The following is a 23,109-nucleotide window of genomic DNA, read 5'->3' as shown; positions in this document are numbered from 1 at the left end:
ATTAGCAGGGCACCACCCGAATTAAAACCTTGTAAATTTTAACGTCCATTGATCACGAGCCCAAAACCATGTGCGGATTAGAAATGTCATTTCTGGCCTTCCATATTCAAAGTGTTACCAAGTGCTTGGCTGTTTCTCCACCGCTGGTACAAACCACTGCAGTCGCAGCACAACCTTTTGTGATCTTGGCAAAGCAAGATACGTCGCAATGTTAAGATGCCTTGCAACGGTGGCCCGGGGCGGAGACGTCTGACTACCAAGAAAACCGTGGCCCATACGGTTTTGTTGGTAGCCAGACGTCTCCACGTAGGCCAGCCCAATGCGTCCCCCGCGTCACCTCGCGCCAGCACCCACCGTTCTCGCTAGCGATGTGCAGCGGGGTTCGACCGGCGTAGTCCATGCCGTTGATGATTTGCTGACCCTTGGCGGAGCCCAGTAGGGAGTCCACGGTGTGGTACCGGCCGAATCTGGCGCCAGAGTGGCGGGGTCAGAGTCCGCCACTGTTGACGGGGCGTCAAAATTGGACAGTCGTTGCTATTAATTTTTGGATGGCACATATCATCAATTTACGGTGTAGTCGTCGATGTCGATCGGCCATCGGAGTGCATGGGCGTGATCGCGCCATTCATATGCGTTATGACTTCTGGGTAATTATTGTGTGCTAATGAATACTTTGCGGTTTATTCACTTGAATTTGCAAATTGTCAAATTTTGTAGATACCAGGAATATCCGATTACGCTGGATGTCCTGTACGACTAGCCGTTGACTGCAGTGACGTGGAGACATGAAACTTCCGTCACGTCGCCAAGCAAGCTGAACTCGGCTTTTGTTCACACATGTACACATCGTTCTTCCCATGGCGTGATGCAAATTGGTCAAGTGTTCTGGAGGAGCATTACACAGTATCAGTGAAGGGCCGTATTTAGTGATGTTCGCACAGTTCCAACACTACATTAACTCACTCCACCTATTGACCAAGTGCACTGCAACACAGGAAAACGACAATAGCTTCCTTCCCTTTCTGGACATCCTTTCATGTCGTGATACTAGAAGTAAGTCGTCATACACACAACACATACAGAACAGAACTGCACATAAGAGAAGCGCACTCCAAAAAAGTACTACGCTTTCATTTCGCCACCCTCGCCTCTCAAGAGAAAACGCAAAGAGCAGAGCCATTCGCCCCAGTAACCCATAATAATACCGGATAATACCGGATAATACCGCAAGCCGCGACACGCAGCATCAATCGCGTCATACGCATTTTCCAAACCAACAGTTACCCATCAAAACTCATATTCAACACAGCCCAGCAAATCAGGGGCAAGACGCTCAGGAACATGACACTTAGAGGCAGAACATTCATCAACAGAACACTCAGGGACACAACCTTCACGGGAACACGGCTCAGCGACACAACCTTCGCGGGAACACGGCTCAGCGACACAACCTTCACGGGAACACGGCTCAGCGACACAACCTTCACGGGAACACGGCTCAGCGACACAACCTTCACGGGAACACGGCTCAGCGACACAACCATCGCGGGAACACGACTCAGCGACTCAACCTTCACGGGAACACGGCTCAGCGACACAACCTTCACGGGGACACGGCTCAGGGACACAACCATCGCGGAAACACGGCTCAGGGACACAATCTTCACGGGAACACGGCTCAGCGACACAACCTCCAGGGGAGCACGCTCAGGGACACAACCTTCACGGGAACACGGCTCAGCGACGAAATCAAACAAAACGAACGTAGCATGTATCTCTCAGCTGTTTGCGTTGACTCCAATAAACACAATACGATTATTTGGACTTATCTACCCTATGCTCAGTCTATCTGCAGAGCACAAAACGTGGACGGTTTTTGTCCTCAACTTTTCCACCGAGCTGCCGATGTCTCCCAGTATCGCACTTGAAGTCACCCGAGTACTGGTCACGCAGCTAACTTATTAAGCAATCAATTCTCTACGTAACAACGCTGAGCAGAAACTTCAATCCTTGGGGGATAATGCCGGTAGAGTGAAGGCAGTCATCTGAATGAATGTGGAGAGGAATAGGACTGTGTGCGATTAATGAGTATGGGTCAACATCTGCCTTGCGGTACGCAATAGTAATCACTGAGATACGGTTGTTGTAATGTATGGAGTATATGGATCCGATACATAATGTACATTTTTGCATCACGCATTTCCAAGTACACGCTACCAGCGGTTTCACACTAGTGACAGTGTGGATTTCATGAAATATTTTCACCTATCGATTTTGAAGCAAAGATACGCATCCTCATGCAAGCATTGGTTAAGCATATTGACACAAAATGTTGAACCGGTTCCCTCTACCCTGGAGTTTAATCCATATGTAGCCTCAACACCAATGTGAAACACCGACGAAAACCCGGTAGACCCTTTGACAAAAACCCTTAGTTCAAAAAACCCTTCCTGGGATCGGTTTAGCAAATGGTTCATTGGACAATATAAAGTGAAAAGCGAGCACTAGCAGTTTATTCGGTGTAGTCAGTTCATGTCTGCTTTGTTCATCACATCCACATTTCCTGCGTCTTCTGGCAGCTCTGGCTTCTTTGTTTCGTTAAATATGGCAAAAAAGGAAAACATGACACAGTGGTAATAACCTTTTTACTCACAGAAAAACCATTAGAATGAGGATATAGATGCGTTCAAATTTCAACAACATACCTTTACCAAAAGGATAGCAGAATATTCTGCACTTTTGCCATTCGTTTCGATAAACGCATGTTGCCGAAATGTCAACGCATCTATAGTCCAATTCTACTGGTTTTTCTCCGAGGAATACGGCAATTGCTGCTGCCTTATATATGTGAATAGTGTTTCTCACAAACGCACTTTACAACTTACGTAAAAAGGAAACGTTCACTCAAAACAAAGCGAGCCAAATCCGGTGAACATTTTGTTCAAGGATAGGAAATAAATTTTTGCTACTCAATTTGTCGCATTTCGTCGACTGCCCGCACGCGCCCTTAAAAATCGCCACAAATATTTTCTTTTCAAGATCTTCCTTAATTTGTCTGGATGTTGGGCCCATCGCCGCCAGAGAAAGCCCACGACGTTTAAGGAGTTCTTGAAAAGTTGTTTTGCCCCTTAAAAAATTGATCCGCCGCCAATGCACTGTGCTCCGTCTCCGAGGGTTCTACGGCAGAACCCTCGCAGAGGTAGAACTACTACCTACGTTCGGTGTTTCTGTATGCGCCTCGGCACACTCCCTGACCGTGTGGCGCAGCGAAGCGGGTTCTGTGTTCCACGCTGTGCTCCGTCCTCGAGTGTTCTGTCTGTGTCCGTCTGTGCGCCTCGACACGCTCACTGACCGCGCGGCGCAGTGCAGCGGGTTCTCGTTGTTGGCGTTCTTGACGTCCGGGCAGGCGCCGTGCTCCATCAGATCCTGCAGGCACTGGATGTGGCCGTCCCGAGAGGCGTAATGCAGCGGCGTGCAGCCCAGGCTGTCCTGGCAGTTCACCATGGCCGCGAACGCGCTCGCATTGCTCTGTCGGCCGAGCGGCAGGCCAGGGACACCAGTTAGTAGCCTCGCGGTGGCCGCGGCTGACCAACGACGCGGTCGGCGCTCGGACATGTGCGGTTGGAGACATGGAGAATGCGGTATGGCGAGCGTAGTGCTGGTCTCGCCGATTTTCTTTGCACTTGCAAATAATTGAACTTCTTGCCCTTTGAAGCGCTTTGTCCTCCTGCCTCCTGAGTCTCTCAGCCAGATTTGAAGCATAATTTTGCCTCAGCTTTTTCTACCGACGCGCACGACTACGCCCGCGATCACACCGGGCGTAGTCTTATGACCAGTATGACCACTACACCTGTATGACCAGAAGCCGTTCGAAGCAGTGTACATGGACTCACCACCTGGCATAAGTAGGAAGAGGATAAAATAGCGTAAACCCATAGACGAAATAGGCAATCAAGCCTCATGAGGTAAACTTGGTGCTTCTCATGCATTAAAACATGGTTGGGATTGTTCTGATTCTTAGCAGACTGGCGGTCAAAGCATGAATGTATTTTATTAGTACGAACATGCCAGTGTATTCTACTGTTGAAATGAGTCGCGTCGTTTGGGATATTATCGGGACTCTGACGCTGGTCACCCGAGCGCTGGTCGCTCGGACACAGCTGGTCGCTCGGGCGCAGCTGGTCCCCGACAGGACTCTGTGATACAATGCACCGCAAGCGGCGAGGTGGCGGCAGGCGGCCGCCGCACGCCTCTCACCGCGTCGGCGTCGATGAGCTCCTGCAGCTTGCCGCCGTTCAGGACGAGGAAGTGCAGCAGGTTCCTATCTTGCCGGTCGGTCGGGTCCGGCGACGCGCCCAGCGCCAGCAGCGCGCGCACCGCGCTCCACGAGCAGCGCGCCGCCGCCAGCAGCATCGGCGTCCGCTCCTCCGAGTCCAGCGCCGACACTTCCGCACCCTGCCGGGACAGCTCTGGTCAGGTATGCTCAGATCCCCGAGAGACTCCTCCGAATCCAGCGCCAACACGTCCGCACCCTGCCGGGACAGCTGTGGTCAGGTATGCTCAGGCCCTCGAGAGCCTCTTCCGAATCCAGCGCCGACACATTCGCGACCTGCCGGGTCAACTCTGGTCATGTCTGCTCAGGCCCACGAGGCAGAGGCGGCAGCGCTCCTCCGAGTCCAGGGCCGACACGTCCGCACCCTGCAGGGCAGATGAGGAACAGTGTAATAAAAAATCGAGTGGTGAAATGCTTCAAAAATAACGCCGCTGCGAAGACCAGTCGTATAATTTTTTAAAAAATCCACCACACTGACGATCTTCATAAAAGTAACGCATTTCTCTGGGCAGAATAAATAAGCAAGAGCTTAACTTCATAACATATGCAGCTCTTGGAAACTCACCACAACGCAAGACACAAAACGACGAGGATCATTCTGCATTAACTCTTGATACATGGGTCAGTCTTTTGTCATTTTCCTTCAGATGTATCGTACGTATTTTGATCGTTGGCTGGTTCCATTGACAAAATGTGCAGATGTTATAGATTACCTCTGCAGCTTAAGGCCATTGCTGCTCTCTAATGAACTACCGCAAATAGGCAAGAGCGTCTTCAGTTACAGGCACGGTATCACACAAAGGATTGCTTTCAACGAGAATGCCCACAATTCAGCCCAAGTATGCATTTGACTTACACAGCCTTCATATGAAGCCATCTTTGTGGGCTCTTCCACTTAACTGGTGTCAGATTGCACACATTAGGCTTCACTTTCAAATCTTAAGGGACACTGGGCCAGAACGGATCTCAAGGCGGAGCCGACAACGCTTACCCAAGTTCGTTGATAACTTGTTCGCACTCTGCCAGGTCAGGCCAGATCACGAGCAAAATAAAAAAATAGAGGCACCATTACGGGTCCGGAGACATGTCAGCACGTCCTCTCAGGTCAGGTCAGGTCAGGTCAGGTCAGGTCAGGTCAGTAGACTGTTCATATTTTTACGCTTCCTCAGGTCAGGCCAATGGACTGCTCATGTTGGCACGTTCTCTCAGGTCGGGTGAGGTCAGGTCAATAGGCTGCTCATGTTGGCATATCCTCTCAGGTCGCGTCAGGTCAGGCCAGAGCACTGCTCACCTGCCGGCAGAGGAACTCTACCAGCACGGCGTGGTCGAACTTGGCAGCGCAGTGGAGCGGCGTCATGTCGGCGGAGTCGCGCATATTCAGCACGGGCCATTTCACCTTGGGCTGCAACGGCGTGGGGAGAGTGGCGTCGGTGAGAGGTGGGAGGGCAGCGACGCCGCTGGGTGGTGAGAAAGGAGCAGCGCCGCTGAGCGGAGGGAGGGGAGCGGCGCCAGTGAGTGGAGGGAGGGGAGCAGCCACGGTGACCTGAGGGAGGGGAACAGCGCCTGTAAACCAAGGGAGGGAAGCAGTGACAGTGAACGCAGGGACGAGAGCAGCGCCAGTGACCTGGAAGGGAAGCAGCGCCATTGAATGGAGGGAGGACGGCAGCCCCAGCGACCTGAGGGAAGGGAGCAGCGCCGGTGAGCGAAGGGAGGGGAGCAGGTGCCGGTGAGCAGAGGGAGAGAAGCAGCAGCAGAAGGAGCGAGCAAGGCCTGTGAGCGGAGGCAGGGGAGCAGGTGCCGATGAGCGGGAGAAAGCTGGTGGTGCCTGTGAACGGAGGGAGGGAGGGAGCAAGACAAATAGATTGAAAAGACTCATCACCCCAGCGCTGGCGATTTTTTTCCGTTTGGTTCTAAACGCGGGACTCCAACATAATGCATAGCAGCATCCACACACCCAAACTTCATGGAACGGCCATATTTACCCCGAGAGCCGAAATTCAAGTTCTTACATCAACCTGTACTTTTGAAATGCGCTGTAGGCGGACCTGCTCTGCGGAAGCTTGCACCGAAAACTCGCGCACAATCTGCTACAATCTTCCAAGGTTACTTTTAGAAGAACTGCTTCCCGTTCTTGTCGCCATGGCTGGAACCATTTATGCTGTCGCCCCACCGTCATTCAACCCCCAATCCAGGCTTTCGGGTCCTTGACATGGGGATTTGAGTGCTGCTTGTGAAAAATGAACCGATACTCCGCTGCATCAACCGCGAACACTTCCTTTCTTGAAATGGCTTTTGGAACACTCCTCACTCGCCACGGCCAGGCTACCGTGGAGCCAAAGATCGTGATCACCCCACCTGTGCGCTGAACATGAGCTGTGTGATCTTCAGCGAGCCCTGCACGCAGGCCAGATGGACGGGCGTGGAGAGATCATCCTGCTGACTGGTGATATCGGCACCGTGCTGCAGACACAGCTCGACCGCCTGTCGCACGCACCGCCAAGCGCACGGGCGGCCAGGTCAGGCCAGGTCAGGTCAGACACTACCCCGACGCTCCAGAAACACACCGTGGGGGGTGGGGGGCGGGTTGGACGCCTTCACATGGTGGCCAGTGGCCACCGTATAGGAACGGCCATCGCCCCAGAGAGAACAGTGCAAAGCTAAATGCATCAAGTCGCGATAGGAGTTTTCATATTTGTTCCCAACTGATTGTGTGGGTGGCTTTCGGTTCAGAGCACCTGCTAAGCATGACGTGTACCCTAAATCCACCGCCTAAGTTGCGTCGCCCGAGTGGAGAGCCAGGTGCAGCCACAGATAACTGCGGTACTGACCTGGACACCGCCCGAGTGGACAGCCAGGTGCAGCGACAGATCACTGCGGTACTTACCTGGACATCGCCCGAGTGGACAGCGAGGAGCGGCGATAGATCACTGCGGTACTGACCTAGACATCGCCCGAGTGGAGAGCCAGGCGCAGCAACAGATCACTGCGGCACTGACCTGCACATCACCCGAGTCAGTCAGTGGACAGCCAGGTGCAGCCACAGATCACTGCGGTACTGACCTGGACATCGCCCGAGTGGACAGCCAGGTGCAGCGGCAGGTGTCCCTCGGCGTCCGGGCTCTGCATCAGGGAGCAGCCGTTGCGCTCTGCCCAGCCGGTGAACACCTGCATCGTGGCGAAGCTGGCGCGCCGGGACGCCTCGTGCACCGGCGTGAAGCCGTTCTGACAGAACCGCTTCGGCACCATGTTGAAGTCGTCCAGCTGCGGAGGCAAGGTGGTGAGGCGAAGGCGGAGAATGTGTTTGCGCTGGGTCAGGAGCCCGGTGCAAATATCTATATATATATATATATATATATATATATATATATATATATATATATATATCGGATTCACTCAGGGGGCGTCTATTGCGTCTCTGAGCTTGGCAGGAAGTGCCATCAACCCCATTTATCTCATTAAATGGAGAGTGTTCCACATTTGCGTGGGGTTTTGAAGTGAAATAGCTACCTTTAAGGTTATTCGGTTCAGTTCACAGCCCGTCTTTCTTAAGACCCAAACATGTCTTGCTACTGGGCTAGACGCCCACAGATATGTGCGGCCAATTTCAGGGAGAGTATTTGAAAGTCACCCAGGCATCCATGACGCCATAATAACGTCATTCAAAACCTTGCTATTTCATTTGCCATGCGACGATCAAGGGCAAGAAAAATATCAGTGTTGAGTCGTTTGTGCCTGGCATTTGTGAGCACGATTTCCAGACATGACGGATGTCAGTTGCCTCTCGAGTAATGCTGTGCAAAAGACGACGACGCAATCAAACAATGAAACATTGCGGAACATATAAACTAGCAGGAAATATGTGCTGTCTAGAACAGTATTTTCCACTTAGGATTATAAAATAGTTATAAGTGAACTTATTTTATAATGTCTGATGCTTACGTCAATATTTTCAAATGTTGAGTATCCCGTTTACCCCAATGAGAAGCCTGCCAACTGACATGGGCAGCAGACAGCCCCGGCGGCCCGCCCTCGGCCGGGCTGTTGCGCTCCTCACCAGGATGCGCGCGCAGTCAGCGCGGTTCAGCACGGCGGCCACGTGCAGCGCGTCGCGGCCGTGCTCCGTGAGCTGGGCGCAGTCGACCAGGTGGCGATAGCGCACCAGCAGGCGCAGCACGTGCGGACGGTCCAGCCAGACGGCCAGGTGGAACGGCGAGCGCTGCGACGCGTCCAGCACGTCGACGCGGGCGCCGCTGCCGGCCGGGCGTCGGGTCAGACGGCAGGACAGGCAGCACGGTCACCAAATGGGGCCGGCAACGTGATCGCCTGGATGCGCAGCGCTGGTCGCCGAGCATTTTCGGAACTTAAGGTGGATGCCTTCAGGATGAGTGTGGGATCACGCAGTTTGGGCGGGATTTAGGTAAGTAGGGTTTACTAAGTGCTGTGGCATTGCTCTAATGCGAAATGTGGCCAAAGTGGGGTTAGGGAACTTCTTGGCATGGCTGTGGTTCCTGTTGAGGTCTGAGGGTTCCAAACACTCCGGACCACGGAAGACCGGAAATGTGGCGGGTTCGAAGGGGCCCAAGAGTCCTTTCCTTTTTCAACAGTCCGTGACAAGATGTAAAAGGACAGAAAGTCAAAGGACGATTAGCCAAAGGGCAAGAAGTCAAACACAAGAAGTGAAGCAGGATAAAAACTATATGCAACACACAACCGGATAAGCATTCGAAAACGAAAAATTCAAAAATTCAAAATCCAAAATGTCACAATGGTTCAAGTTATTTTAGCGAGCAGTTAAAGTTATGTGAGCTTTAACCAGCGGGGCCCAGCCTATTGTCACGCGGGCAAGAAGTCACGGCTTAAAAGGGATGAGAGCCAAAGGAATTTAAGTAAAAAAGGCAAAAACAATCCAAAGCATAAACGTCGAGTGCCAAACATCAACTGTGCAAACAGCCAAAACGGAGTAGAAATCAACTGGATAAAAGGAGAACGGGGTGTCAAACAAAACACACCCGTCCTAACCAGATGGTCTGGCTTTCATAGGGTTTGCCAATGTACCAAGGGCCTTTGGTCAGTTGCTTGTCCAGAGAGACGGGTTGGGGGGGGGAGGGGCGCCTCCGCTTAGCCAGTGGGGCCCACCCCATGGAAAGTCTGGCGTGGAAGGTGCGGAAGGTGGAAAAGTGTCGGAGTTGGAATGGAATGGGAATGAAATGACCCTCCGCATGGTGTTAGGTGTCTTGATGCGTGATGATTTTCCGTCCTGTGATGTCTTTAAATATACATTATCTTATAGCTTCCGCTTTGAGCCCGTCAATCTCAGAACATCATAGTACATCAAGAACATCATAATCATAAAAATCTGCCGGCTGACGTCATGGCGTATTTTCATTTAAGGGAAGACTTTTCAGGGGCCTCCTAGACAAAATGGGGTGCTTGGAGGCGACTTTTCAAGCGACCTCCTGAGTTTAGGTGGGAAGAGGGCAAATACGACATATTCGTTCTTCTTCTATTGAAGACCTATTCGCAGCGACCTATTCATACTCCTCAAAACCGTATATAGCGGGCTTCCCAAATTCGGAGTTGAAATTGAAGCTCGCCTTTCTTCAAGTCATTTTGCAGTCTTGGAAGGTGAAGGAAATCCCATTTCTGTGGGTTACTAGAGGGAATGAGGAAATTGGTCCTCATGATGCCCAATTTTAGACCAGTTTTAGACCAATTTTAGACCAATTTTAGACCAGTGACATCTGGATACTCAAGTATTTAAGCGTTACCTTGCTAGGCAGGCCTCATTGCTACGGACAGGCAGTTCATTCATTTGTTCCTTAGTTGGAAACGTCATTCATTTCAAATGTGGCCAGGTTTGTTTGCTGCTGACCAGCCAGACTTGTGATAGCCATAGACCAAGACTGATTTGAAATCAGGAGCACGGCTTGAGGTAGGCGCTGATTGCTGCCGATCCAACTCATGTGTGCTTTATAACGTCGTATGGCAGCACTTCCCGGTAAACTGTAGGTCAGCCACTCAGCATAGGATCTCTATACACATAAATCCCAGTTTCTCAGGAGAAAACGGCATATGCCAGCCTGGCACTCATCATTTTGGGATGCAAACCTGATTGTTGCCGATTCGAGCACATATGATATGGTCATTGTGTCTGCTTAGGGAATTTGGGGAATGGGGGAAAAGCCTGTGCATGGGAGTACCGGTCAAAAATTGTCTGGCACGGCCAATATTCATGGCTTTATTTTTAAAAAAAACATGTATAGATACAGCTATATGTCAAGGCTATATGTTATGGCTATATGTTCCAGCACAGGCGGAATGATCACAAGCTCTGGCGTGAAGTAGGACCCCCAAGCCAATTACCGGCTTCCACATTCCAACAACGGCTCTTAGACTGTCACAAGGGCCTTCTAGAGCAGGAGGTCACGTGATAAAGGAGTCTCCAAATCCAGAACACGGGCCTGCTAATTCATGGAAGGTGCCACCTTATCCGGAACAGAGTTCCTCTGATTCAAAGAGAGGGCCTCCCGAGTCATCCCAACCCCAACACAAAACGAGGGATTCTGATCCAAGACAGGACCTGACTCATTAATTAAGGGGCTTCCTGATCCGGAAAAATAAACTCTTGATGCAAAAAAGAGCTACCTGAACCAAAGAAAGAACCTCCTCAGCTAGGGGGCCTTCTCTATCTGAATTTTGAAAACATCTTTCCACTCGTCTATAATGAGGCGCGTGCTAACGTGTAAAAGCAGTCCAACCTGCCAAGTAAATAGGACAAGCAGGCCTCGTGACGAGGTGGGGGGCATGGAATGCTCCGGTTTTGGTCCGGGAGGAGCCTCTCGCAAGCGACTTCTTCAGGGCCCCGGAACCTGTTTTACTTTGAGAACATCATTTGACTTTTATCCCTTTTAACGTTTTGCGCATTTCACTTTTTGCATTTTACTTTTACCTTTGTGACTTGTATGATTTGACATGTTGTCCTTTTTACTTAATGCTGTTTTAATTTTATCTCTTTGACGCTTATTCCTTTTGAAATTATGCGATTCGACTTTTGGCTTCTTTGTTGTGCCTCACTTCAGTTGTTCATTGATAGTAGAATTCAGGTCCGGTCACTGGACACTTTTTGTCTTCTTTTTCAACTTTAAAACTCGGTTTTTACTAATGCATAGATTAGACAGTACTACAAGCTTTATTCCTAGGAGAAAACCCAAGAGAATAATAATAAAATAATACTTATGTCTTACTTCCGTGAATAATGTTCCTCGCTAATGCACTAAGTAACTTCCGTAATTTTACAACTGCATGTTAATCACAAAATTGGCTCCAAAACATAAGTGGATCTCAGCAACATTTCAGGCGTGGTTACATCAATGAAAGATGGGCAAAGTTGGGAAACTTTGGCAACATGCATTGGGCTATTATTCAAACGGCAAATGACACTGAAGTAGAAAAGAACACCATGCATCCGCGATTTGGGTGAGTCAAAATCAGGAACGAAAGGCGAGCTAAGCTTCCGTATGAAAAGGGCAATTAGTGCCGGATGGAACCAGCGGAAAGCCGGCCCTGGCAAATTGGTGGTAACACATGTCAGGTAATTGCTCTAACGGTGACAAATGTTTGGGCTTATGCAGGAATGTTCTACGCCTGTGGCTCGTCATAACGTGTAACAGGCTTTCAACTGCCACCAGGTGTGCCCGCTGGTTTATCGCAAGTTCCATTTCTCTTGAAAAATCGGGATCGATGGGTCTCTCAAAATAAGTGGTCTCAAATCGAGGTGTTGTAAAATTGGAGGTTTGGGCGATTGGGCCATTTTGTGCTGAATTGGACCCAAATGGCCCAGGCCCCTGAGTCTTGGACCTGGCCCCAACACACACACATTCTTTCCGAGAGCGATTTCCAGTCCTGGCTCTCGGTGTCTGCTACACACATCCTCAATATGGCCGACTTTGGCCAAGTCTTATGCTCTATAAATGGATTAAACGCCACTTGACTGTACCATAGGAATGACAGTGAATGAATGAATGAAAGAAAAATGACAGTGACAGTGAGTGACAGTGAATGTCTTCGCTTACCAGTCAAGAAGACAGCCAAGGGCATCTAGCGAAGAGCTCTCGACAGCAGTATGAACAGGCGTCTGTCCCTGATCATCGGTGGTGTTCATATCTGCGAACACAAGCAAGCCGATATACGCATTGGTCGGACGGCTTCCATATCTGCTCATAAGCCATGGCCGGTACACTCACCCACGTTGTGCAGTTGATATCAGGTCTTGATTTCTTCATGCTGATGTAATCAGCATTCAGACCCAAGAAAGTCTCAAAACAAAAGGATCAGTGGCTGTACACGATTGTGTACGTCGGTCGGCTCACATCGACCCGCACTTTCGCCAGCACGGTTGCCTTTTTCTTCTCCGTTATTTGTTTTCTTCCTCGGTCACTGGGACGTAAAGTCGTCGACCGGTTCAGATCCGCGTTCTTCAGCTATTTCTTAATTTTAAAAGCAGCATTTTGCATGTCTATCAAACAGGGTCGGATCCAGAGGTGGCCGCAGGACAATGCCCCTTCCACCGGGGCCACCCCTGATGTTCTGATGCTTCAAAAGGGCGCCAAAGTGCCAAAGTGAAGGGGTACCAAAACCTTGAATAGCATTGTATAGCATAACCTAAATTTTGAAGTCCCATATCACAAAAGTATATGACTTATTACATATGTCAAGGGGCAGCAACATATAATATCGGAACAACATACCATAAATTTCAAGAGGCACTCGGTGCCAGGGTGCCGTGAACGTTCCCAAAAACCTTTATTTTTTAGGGCTACTAAGCTTTAGAGGCACCGCATTGGCCATGCCGTCTCTCTTGTCGAAATCCTGGTCACGTCCACTCGTTGGGCGGGGGGGGGGGGGGGGGGCACAACATTCGTTTCGGGGCGCCGCTCTATTTGCAAGAGACGCTAAATTCAAGGGGTTTATATAAAGGGTCTCAGAGCGTCATTCTCAGGGAGCCCCAAATTCCAGTGTCACTACAACATTGTGTCTCCTTCTAAAGAAATCCTAGATCAACCCCTCGGCGTGGGGTACCAACAACATTCATTTTGTGACGCTGTAACCTTTCTTCTCAAGACGCACAAAACTCCAGGGCACAAAAAAGGGACTCAGTACTTCCATATCCGAGATTTATCAAATTCTAACGGCACCAGAATACCCGTTGAGGGAACTATGGATCGTGCTATTTTGCGAGGGGGCACCGACATATTTATTTCGGGGCACGCGGTTGTGACAACTGAGCCCGGTGGAGAAAACATCGGACACTTCACTCCACAGTCTGGCAAGGCTTGTGTCTATAGCCTTGAGGAAGCCCATGGGCTAGCTCACTAATTCTAGGCAGCATCCTGCGAATATGGCGGTGGCGTGACCGTCCTTGGGTATGGTAACAAGACGCCCTCGCGACATCTGCCGACTATCTAAACTGGTCAGCAAAAAACCCGCCCACTAATTTATCTGCCAAACGAATGTTGATGAGCTCAGTCTGCGGCAGCAGTTCAAGGAGTTCGATGGTGTGACTACTGGAACGAAGTCGTTCGAGGGACCGTTCCGTAAGGCGGCTGCAGGAACAGGGCATGAGCTGCCTGCCGTCCCACTCAGTCTTACCAAAGATGGCGTCGCCGATTTGTGACGCATCATCATGATCATCATCATTATATTACTAAAGGAACAGTGTGTGTGTGTGTGTCCGTCAGTAGACCTACAGGCTTAACAGTCGGGAGTTTTTGCATAAAATTTGCACACGACCGAGATCCGCCGGCTGCGCTTGACAGAGTCGCGTAAAATTTTCGCATTTCGCAAACTGAGCGCGTGGCGAAAAAAGCGCAAAATCCCATAGGGTTAACTCGGGCGACGCCAGTTTCAAGAAGACGATCCGGCAGACGGTCCGACACGCCTCGCTACCCGGAGCTGTATCCCGGTAACCAAGGGTCGAAGCGACGTGAAACTTGCGCAGTCCGATAGCGCATGGAATGGGCCATCGTAATCGGGTGAGATTTTTTGCGTCCCGTGACACGTGGTACGTGCACACGTGTTGACAAGTTGAAATCGGCCGTGTTTGACGTGGGTTTACGTTTACCGTTATATCTCGGCACGGAAAGAATGTAGAGCTCTGAATTTTCTTTCCCAACGTCTACAGTTGAAGCGGATACATTTCCAGTGCGCATTGCGAGTTTGTGCAAACACCGTTGTGCTGTAAATTGCATTACAAGTTGCAACGGGCCGAGTTTTCAAAATCGAGGCTGAATACAAGCCGCTACTGTCAAAACTATGCGTGATCTAGCTTTGAAAACTACATTAGCGTGTCGGCCGCTTCGTCCTGTCTCTGTTACACTCTTTTGTTGACCGCATTTTAAAAATGTCGTTCGCAAACGGGTCTATACTAAGGGGTTGCATGACGGCATTTTCGCCGCGACGGCGGCAAGCTGCTGCCCCGACTCCCGGCGTACGCCCCAGGCGTTAAGGGTTCAAATGGCCGTTCACGCGGCGGGCTTTCGACTTTGTTCAATTAGCCAAGCACGATCATTCAGGCGTTTGTTCAGTCCGTCCGGCAGGGGACCGGCGGGTGGGTCGTGAGGGGAAAGGGATGGCCTTGGATGAGGCATGGCGGTCGGCGGCGCGCTGTGCGTTGCGGTCGCCGTGCGCGTACAGGCGTGGCTTTTGTTTCCCAACATTCGCAATTGACGCGACTACACTGTCAGTCGTATCGCGAGTTTCTGCAACGCACCGTTGCGCTGCAAATTGCACGACAGCTTGCAAGATGCCAGATTTTAATAATCGAAATGGTACGGTCACACGTATGACACGGCACGGGATCACGGATGGATTTTGCGCTCGTCCACGGGTTCGCACCCTTTGTGCCACATTTCGGCACCTATGGCACTAACGCACCCGGCATTGGCGCGCTTCATTGATAAATGGACGGAACGAGATGATTATGTTTCGTGACAAGCGCCACATGTCATGGCGCCCATGCTTTAAACTATGGATTTAGACAATTTCGGTCTTTTGAGGGACTTGCACGTTTTCGTGATATCTCAGAAACCAGAGAATAAAGTGCACAGCGACTGGCATGCTTCGATAGGTGGTCTAACCGGTAATTACTGAAACGTGTACGATGTCACGCCACACGTGTCATGTGACACGTGCACATAAGCTGTGAAACTGCATTTCGCCGATTTCGTGCATTTTTGCGCTTTACGCGGGATTTCCGTTCCTATGGCACGTAGCAACACACTGCGAATGGTATGCTGCGATAGGCCATTGAACGGGAAATTCTATGGTCACATGTGTCACAAGTGCGGGGTGACACGTTACACGTGTCGGGCACACACGAGCCAGGAAGATGATTTTTGCTTTTTCCACGGATTCACAAGCTTTGTGCCACATCTCGGCACTCAGGGCACGGAGGTTATGGAGAGTGGCATGCATTAACAAGAAATCGCACCGATAATGGCGTTGCATGAATTGTCACGCCGCACGTGCTGTATGGATCGATGGAGAATCGAACAATTACGTGGTACAGATTGCAGCGCCACGTATGCGCGAGCCAGGAAAATTGATTTGGCAGCTACCGACCGTTTTTCACTCTTCGATACAATGCAATACAGTTTGATACAACGGCAGTGCGTGCTGCCATCATTCAAAAGGCTGACAGTTGATAGAAGGGACAAAAATCACCGGCCACACCCCACGATCATTCGCTCATCCCATGAAATAGGTTCGGCTGCGTTGCAGAGAGCGCAAGCGAAATGGGCTCACTCGTGTCGGCGGCCGCCACGCCGTCGGCACCGCGCGCTGCCTGCGCCCGAGGGTTTTTCACACTGCGCGATATCTCGGCAACCAGGCCATCTGGAACCGCGAGTCTAACTGCATAAGACACGTAACGAAAATTTCCAAATTTTTCACTTGGCGCAGCGAAGCAAGCGCACAAGCGTTTGTTTCTTAACTAAAAGAATAAATGTCAGGGTACTGCGCTTTGTGTGACCGTGGCCTTTGACCTTGACAGCCATGGGCGCAAAATGACCCTAGAAGTCGACGCGCCCTAAAACCCCAATCATCATCATCCCACTGACAGCCAGTTTTTGTTTGCGTAAGGAAAGTAGACATCGCGAGCATCAAAATAATGCCACTTTCATTGTCTTTCTTGATTCAACAAATAGAGGCTAAAGAACCGCTTCTGTGTGGCCTCGACCCTCTACTTTCATATTTTCTGGATGCATCGAATGAAGACACCGCAGGCATCACTGTAGTACCCATTTTGTTTCATTCATTTGGTCAACGGAGAAATGTCAAGGAACTCCGTTTTGTATAACCTTGACCTTTGACCTTGCGAGTTTTGCAAGAGTGTCGAAAGTGGACATCACGAGCATGACCTTGACACCTCTTTTGTCGTATTTGTTTGTGGTAAAGGAATAAATGCTAGGGTAACGTGCTTTCCGTGACCTTGACCCTTGACCTTGACATTAACTTTTCGCTACATTCTACCACTCGACCACGGATTGCCACAGCTTCACACAATAAAAGACTTCCGAAAGCATGACTCAACGGACACCGCCGAGGTAATCGCTTAGTAATGATATTTCCCGTGCGCCCACGTGATATTCATGACGCTGCGTCATCTGTTCCAGCTGGTTGTCCCGCCCTCCGTGGAGGCTGACACTGCCACCGGCTCCTTTCGGAAAGGCCGCGATCGCCGTATCGATCATAGCCGGTTTCCCTGGGCAGCTTACACACTGCCTACACCAGCCACGGTGGATACGGCCTTGGCTAGGGCCGCGACGCCACCGCCACGACACCGGCCAGACCCAACGATCTGCGGGACTTACCTCCGCCGACCGACGCGATGTACTTGATGATCTCGGTCTGATTGGCCATCGCCGCGTAGTGGGCGGGGCATCGGCCTCGCTGCGCATCCCTGAACTGCAGACGACTGGGATCCTCCTGGTGCAGGTCCCGAAAGGTCTTCAGGTCGCCAGCGCCGGCGCACTGGCGGTCGGGAGGCGACTGGTGACGCAGACCGAGCCGGAATCGGAGCATGACATGCACCTACCCTCTGCATGCGTAACGCCTCGGAATGAGCTGACGCAAAGAAGTGAGATCACCACAGTCTAATCATGGCGTTCGGAGACAATTCGTACGCCATGCGATAACGGCTCTAATCAGATCCAGTCAAAATTCGAATGCCTTCCCGTTAAGATGACAGGTGCACCGCACGAAGCATTCAGTGGGATGGCAGTGGTGCTGTTCGTCCCCTTCCGCACAGAGTTTGACTTGCATGTCGAGGGAACGCGGTGTACGTTTGCATGGTTACGTACCCTTAGCCTACGTGGAAAAATTAGGTACGACTCACACCGCTTTAAGAGTATGGCAGGGTAAGATGTTCAGATTTGGCGATCGTTATTATTTTTCTGTCGTTTCCTTCAGGGCGCCGCCTTTCGGCGGTATTGGTTCATAGGAACCAGAAAATAGACTCTCCCGTTTCAGACCATACGGTCCAGCGTGGAGCGGCCTCCACTTGTGCGTGCGTGCATGCGTGCGTGTGTGTATGTGTGTGAGTGGGAGTGTAAGGAGGGGTGCGTCGGCGCTGATCCGCTGCAATGTAATGGCTGCACATTTACCAGTCCCCAGTGATAGTTTTATTTGCGACGGACGAGGCTCAGAGCTGAGCCTATCGATCAGAGCGGTGTCTTACGATAACTAACTCTTCACGACGGGCGTCTTTGGGCCCATTCGTTAACTTTCAGTGAAAGCCTCATTTGCGACGGACGGGACTCAGACCTGGGTCTATAGATCAGGGAGGTGTCTTATGATAGCTAACTCTTCGCGACGGGCGTCTTTAGGCCCATTCGTCAACCTTCAGTGAAAGCTTTGTATGTCGCCGACGAGACAAATCGTTCTTCGCAACGGGCGTCTTTTGGGCTCATTTGAATGGGCCATGGAGGCAAATGGGAACCAATCGGGCTAGCTGTGCCTTGTTTCATTTTATGTCACAGCATCCTCAGAAAAAAACAAAAACGCTTGGAACCCTTGCAAGCATACGTGATGCCGGCTTTGCTTCGAAGAGCCTGCTATCACGTGCTTGGCCAACGATATTTTTAATAAAAGATTTCATTCATATAATATCATTGCAAAATTCGGCGAAAGGAGGCGTCATCGACGTCATCAAAAATCACAGCACGAAACCCAAGCCATAATCATGATCAGCTCGTTTCCGTGCAGAAGCGAGAAAACTGGACATCAGCGATGGTACCTTGCGAGGGAATCCGAGATTTCTGAACATTGCATTATTCAACATGATCCTTAACATAACACAAGAAGACGGTGGTGAACACGATGCGACGTTCAAATACTGCGGCGTAAACCTGATCAGTCTCGACTGGATCCGCTTTAGCCTCATATTGGATCTTTCTATTGCTAATCGATTTATGCTGGTCTGAAACTAAAGAGAAATAAAAATGGCATGCACTTGAACACTCCTTGCGTCCATGTAAAGCATTTTATGTGACGAGCATCTGCCAAAAAGACGAGGATAGATCATGCAGGAAGCAAACATTCCTCCATGCCTTGCCTTCCTGCACTGTACAGTAAGTCTTATAACATGGCGACCATGAGAACCCGAAATGCTGCACATGAACGCACGCATTTGGCAATATTCTAGCCTCATGAATCGTTGCACGACCATTTTGGATATGTTACTGAAAGTGGCAGACCCTCCCCTCTTGCTTTGCGTCAAAATTTTTGTGCGGCAAAGTGAAACCAACAGCCACGTTTGCCTTTTAGTGAGCATATTTGTCAGCGGCGTGGTCACCGCGCTCAGCGGCTACATCACACAATTTGTATGTGATACGTACAGACAATCTGCCACGAAAAAGATGTGTGCTACCGGGGGTGGATACCCAGGGGGTCATGGGACAGCATGTAACCCCCTCCCTCGATGGGAACGAAAAGACGCCTGGAAACGCGTTTGTAAACAACACCTCCGCAACAATGCTGGACATCGTGACCGAAAACGGATGCCTTTTAGTCACAAGCGAGTGCACATGAAGTGATATGCAAGTTTGGTGATGTGGTTTTCCAAAGTGCCTTTTAATTCACTGCCACACAGCGTTGCATTTGGGATGTTAAATTCAAAATGGCGCCGATTTGTATAAAAGCATTTGTTATCGTATTTATCCTGATCGCAGATATCTGAACATCTGAAAATTGGTATTCCTTACAGACAGTGATTGTTTTCATGTTCAAGTGTTAAGTCATAACCTGTGATTGCTCGTTTTGAATGTCATCATCAATGCAAATCTATGATATATACCGCCCCATGCGGTTATATAGTGTTCACCTCACAACATGCCGTATCCAAGTAGTGCTAAGGGGTATTGGTCGTGGTTGTAGCGTGTACTAAAATCAGTCCTCTGAGCGACTATAAGCAGCTCCAATTGATACGCGCCCGGGTGGCCGGCTGCATACCCTTTGCTCGAGTGGGGGGGGGGTCAATTTGACCGCCTGAGACTTCAGGAACTAAGAAAGCTCGAGGCACAAAATTCACAGGGTGTGTTGGTCTGTATGTGAACTCACTGTGGTCAAAGTTTGAGGGTCTTAGGCCGCGGCCTTCGGGTTAAATAAGCTCAAATAGGATCAAACCCCAGGTTGGTCGAAGTGTCCCCAGAAGCTAAATACTTGGTCTAAGCAAAAGGCTACATGCTCGTTTGAGGTCAGTGACCTTGTTTGACCTTCCAAAGGTCATGGTGACAAAAATTTTAAAAGACTGCTTCGAGTTTGCATTTTAATAAGCGACAAAGATGACGATCTAGTGTATACCACCCCTATGCAATGATATACAGTGTTCACCGCATACCTGAACATACTTATCCTCATCCTCATCACCATGATCCTTTTCATTCTCTGAATACAATAAGCAACTCTAATGACAGGTATAGATACCTCAGCATTACCCACCTAAATAGTGGTCCGTCGACCTAGATATATCTGTCCACCCCCTTGAGTTCGTTTTTCGACGTGAATTAACATGGACAACGGCAAGATAAGAGTTCATGAATGTCAAAGCCCTGTTTCAGTCGCCCCGTGCTGCCATGTTCCCGCAGCACGGCCCCGGCGCCGGATCGGCCGGTTGGCTGTCAGTGGTCAGCGGTCCCCGCTGTCTAGGACTGACGACAGCACAGTCCGCTGTCTAGGACTGACGACAGCACAGTCCGCTGTCTAGGACTGACGACAGCACAGCCCGCTGTCTAGGACTGACGACAGCACAGCCCGCTGTCTAGGACTGACGACAGCACAGTCCGCTGTCTAGGACTGACGACAGCACAGTCCGCTGTCTAGGACTGACGACAGCACAACCCACCTCTGGGTCTACGTCAGCACAGCCCGCTGTCTGGGTGGGAAGACAGCACAGCCCGCTGTCTGGGTGGGAAGACAGCACAGCCCGCTGTCTGGGCCTACGTCAGCACAGCCCGCTGTCTAGGTCTACGTCAGCACAGCCCGCTGTCTGAGTGTGAAGACAGCACAGCTTCTCACTTCGATTTCCGTCTGGCCCTTCGCTATCAGCCTGCTGTTCACCATGTCGGGACGATTCAGACGAAGCACTCTGAGATGGTGGGATCGGGACAGGGTCTGCCAGTGGTAAAAGGGTGAAGAGAGTGGGCCATACCCACTTCGCCGCGAACACAACCGTGCGCAGCGAAGCCACATACGTCACTGACTCCAGAACGGGTGGCCTAACAGTCCATTTACGTTGCAATCATGGGGCACGAAACGTCCCCAGCCATTTGATGCCATTGCCAGTCTGTCCGCGCAAAATTACTCTAGTAGAGCAGACCTTGCAGGTCAGCAACGTAATTAATAAGCATCGTGTGTTAACCCGGTAAATCATAATATCTTACCGGAATGGCCAGATGCACACACACACACACACACACACACACCACACACAACACACACACACACACACACCACACACACACACACACACACACACACACACACACACACACCACACACACACACAGCACAACACACACACACACACACACACACAACACACACACACACACACACACCACCACACACACACACACACACACACACACACACACACACACACACACACACACACACACACACACACACACACCACACACACACACACACACACACACCACACACACACACACACACACACACACACACACACACACACACACATATATATATATAATATTATATTTATATATATATATATATATATATATATATATATATATTCTACTCATTGCTCGTTCAAACGCCGGCTGCAACGGCTGACATCGGATTTGGTCGCGCTGTAGCGTATATCGTGCCTCACTGCTGCCGATTGCGGATTCTTGATACGATCCAGCTGAGTGGTGAAGCCTCGTCTCCACACTTCTGGGGCTCATTAACCCGCTTGCAAGACGATTGTTGAAATATTGATTGTCTGTGGTCGCATCAAATCGCGAGAAGTTAGGGGCAGGAGCGGTCACACATCCGGAACCTAATGCACTTTATGAGATGCGACGGAACTTAATGCCCTTTAAGAGACAATACCCCAGCATGCGACTTTGCACCCGCTAACAATGTCTGTGGATCCAAACAGCTTGTCCGCCCAATTCATGATGAGCGTGATTTGTCATGACAAAATAAATCAGGTCTGAATGATGAAGGTCATTGCCGCTTATTAGGCGTATTGTTATAATCAACCGGTGAAATAGGCCTCAAGTAAAGCCCCTATAGCCAATGTATTTACGAAGAGGTCCTAGGATTTGGCTATAAATACCTGGTCACGCGCAGATATGCGTGTTTTTATCATACTCCTTCCTTAATGTTCTGAGATATAGCTGGCTTGCTATAGGCAGTAATACTATTGCTGGACCATGTCTCATGCAAACCACTACAATAATATTGTATTATGTTTTGACCCTCACCCTGATTCGCCCTTTTTCATGACGCGGACTGCAAGGTTCATCGGTGCGACTCCGATCTGCTGTTTTCAAACTAAGAGCAATAAGGCCTCGCGAAAAAAAAAACAATAGCAGTTTGGGCTCAACGAGGTCTCGCAATCAGTAACGCGTTTTATGTTGCTAGGCAAATGATTGACTCCATTATGGCAGGTTAAGTCAGTTTTTCCTGAAAATCACACTTTTTTGGCTTTGTATGCCCATAATTATGACCATATGTCACGAGGCGACATTAAACTTAGAGAAGCATGCTCCTTGTTTAATTCTTATGTGACAGTGGTCGTCCACCGCGTGCGATCGGCGGACTCGTCCATAGGCGTAGGAACGTTAAACAGATGGGGGGGGGGGGGGGGCAAGCTCAGGGCATATTCGGGAACTTTTTCTGGAAAACAAGCCCGATGAACGGAGGGTCGTTCGTCACACACATATATATGTATGTCAAATCCGATATATATATGTGTGTGTGTGTAGAGATAGAGGTTAACGCTCTTTATTCAAACGTAATGACTGCTATTCTAGATATGCATCTAGAACTGTTTCTCACTGGTGCACATTCTTACCTATCCGACTCATCTATGTCATTTGGGAAATGCGGCTATCCAACTCCCCAAGATCATTCGTTCATTTCAACGTTGTCTTTCCTGGGGAGTCGAAATTCCACGAGCGGGTGCTAAAAATTGGGATGCAAATCGCGTGTTGGACACCCGCAACAGTACCTCTTCCGAACTATCTTCCATTACACCACAC

The 23,109-nt window shown here is 50.1% G+C and overlaps 1 protein-coding gene across 1 annotated transcript in view; it reads right to left on the bottom strand.

The window, feature by feature from the left end:
- Window positions 1–23,109, bottom strand: part of LOC119091580 (transient receptor potential cation channel subfamily A member 1-like) — a 57,856-nt gene that overhangs the window by 14,119 nt on the left and 20,628 nt on the right. The window contains exons 6-13 of the mRNA XM_037214388.1: window positions 17,217–17,362; window positions 8,388–8,583; window positions 7,394–7,594; window positions 6,689–6,814; window positions 5,625–5,735; window positions 4,455–4,532; window positions 3,353–3,528; window positions 355–467 (exon numbers count right to left, since the gene is read on the bottom strand). Coding sequence (XP_037070283.1) covers window positions 355–467; window positions 3,353–3,528; window positions 4,455–4,532; window positions 5,625–5,735; window positions 6,689–6,814; window positions 7,394–7,594; window positions 8,388–8,583; window positions 17,217–17,362 — 1,147 coding nt within the window. The remainder of the gene's footprint in view (window positions 1–354; window positions 468–3,352; window positions 3,529–4,454; window positions 4,533–5,624; window positions 5,736–6,688; window positions 6,815–7,393; window positions 7,595–8,387; window positions 8,584–17,216; window positions 17,363–23,109) is intronic.

Source organism: Pollicipes pollicipes, unplaced genomic scaffold (genome assembly GCF_011947565.3).
Source record: "Pollicipes pollicipes isolate AB1234 unplaced genomic scaffold, Ppol_2.1 Scaffold_3447;HRSCAF=4054_pilon_pilon_pilon, whole genome shotgun sequence".
Lineage (NCBI taxonomy): Eukaryota > Metazoa > Arthropoda > Thecostraca > Pollicipedomorpha > Pollicipedidae > Pollicipes > Pollicipes pollicipes.
This window is presented reverse-complemented; position numbering and strand designations above follow the sequence as displayed.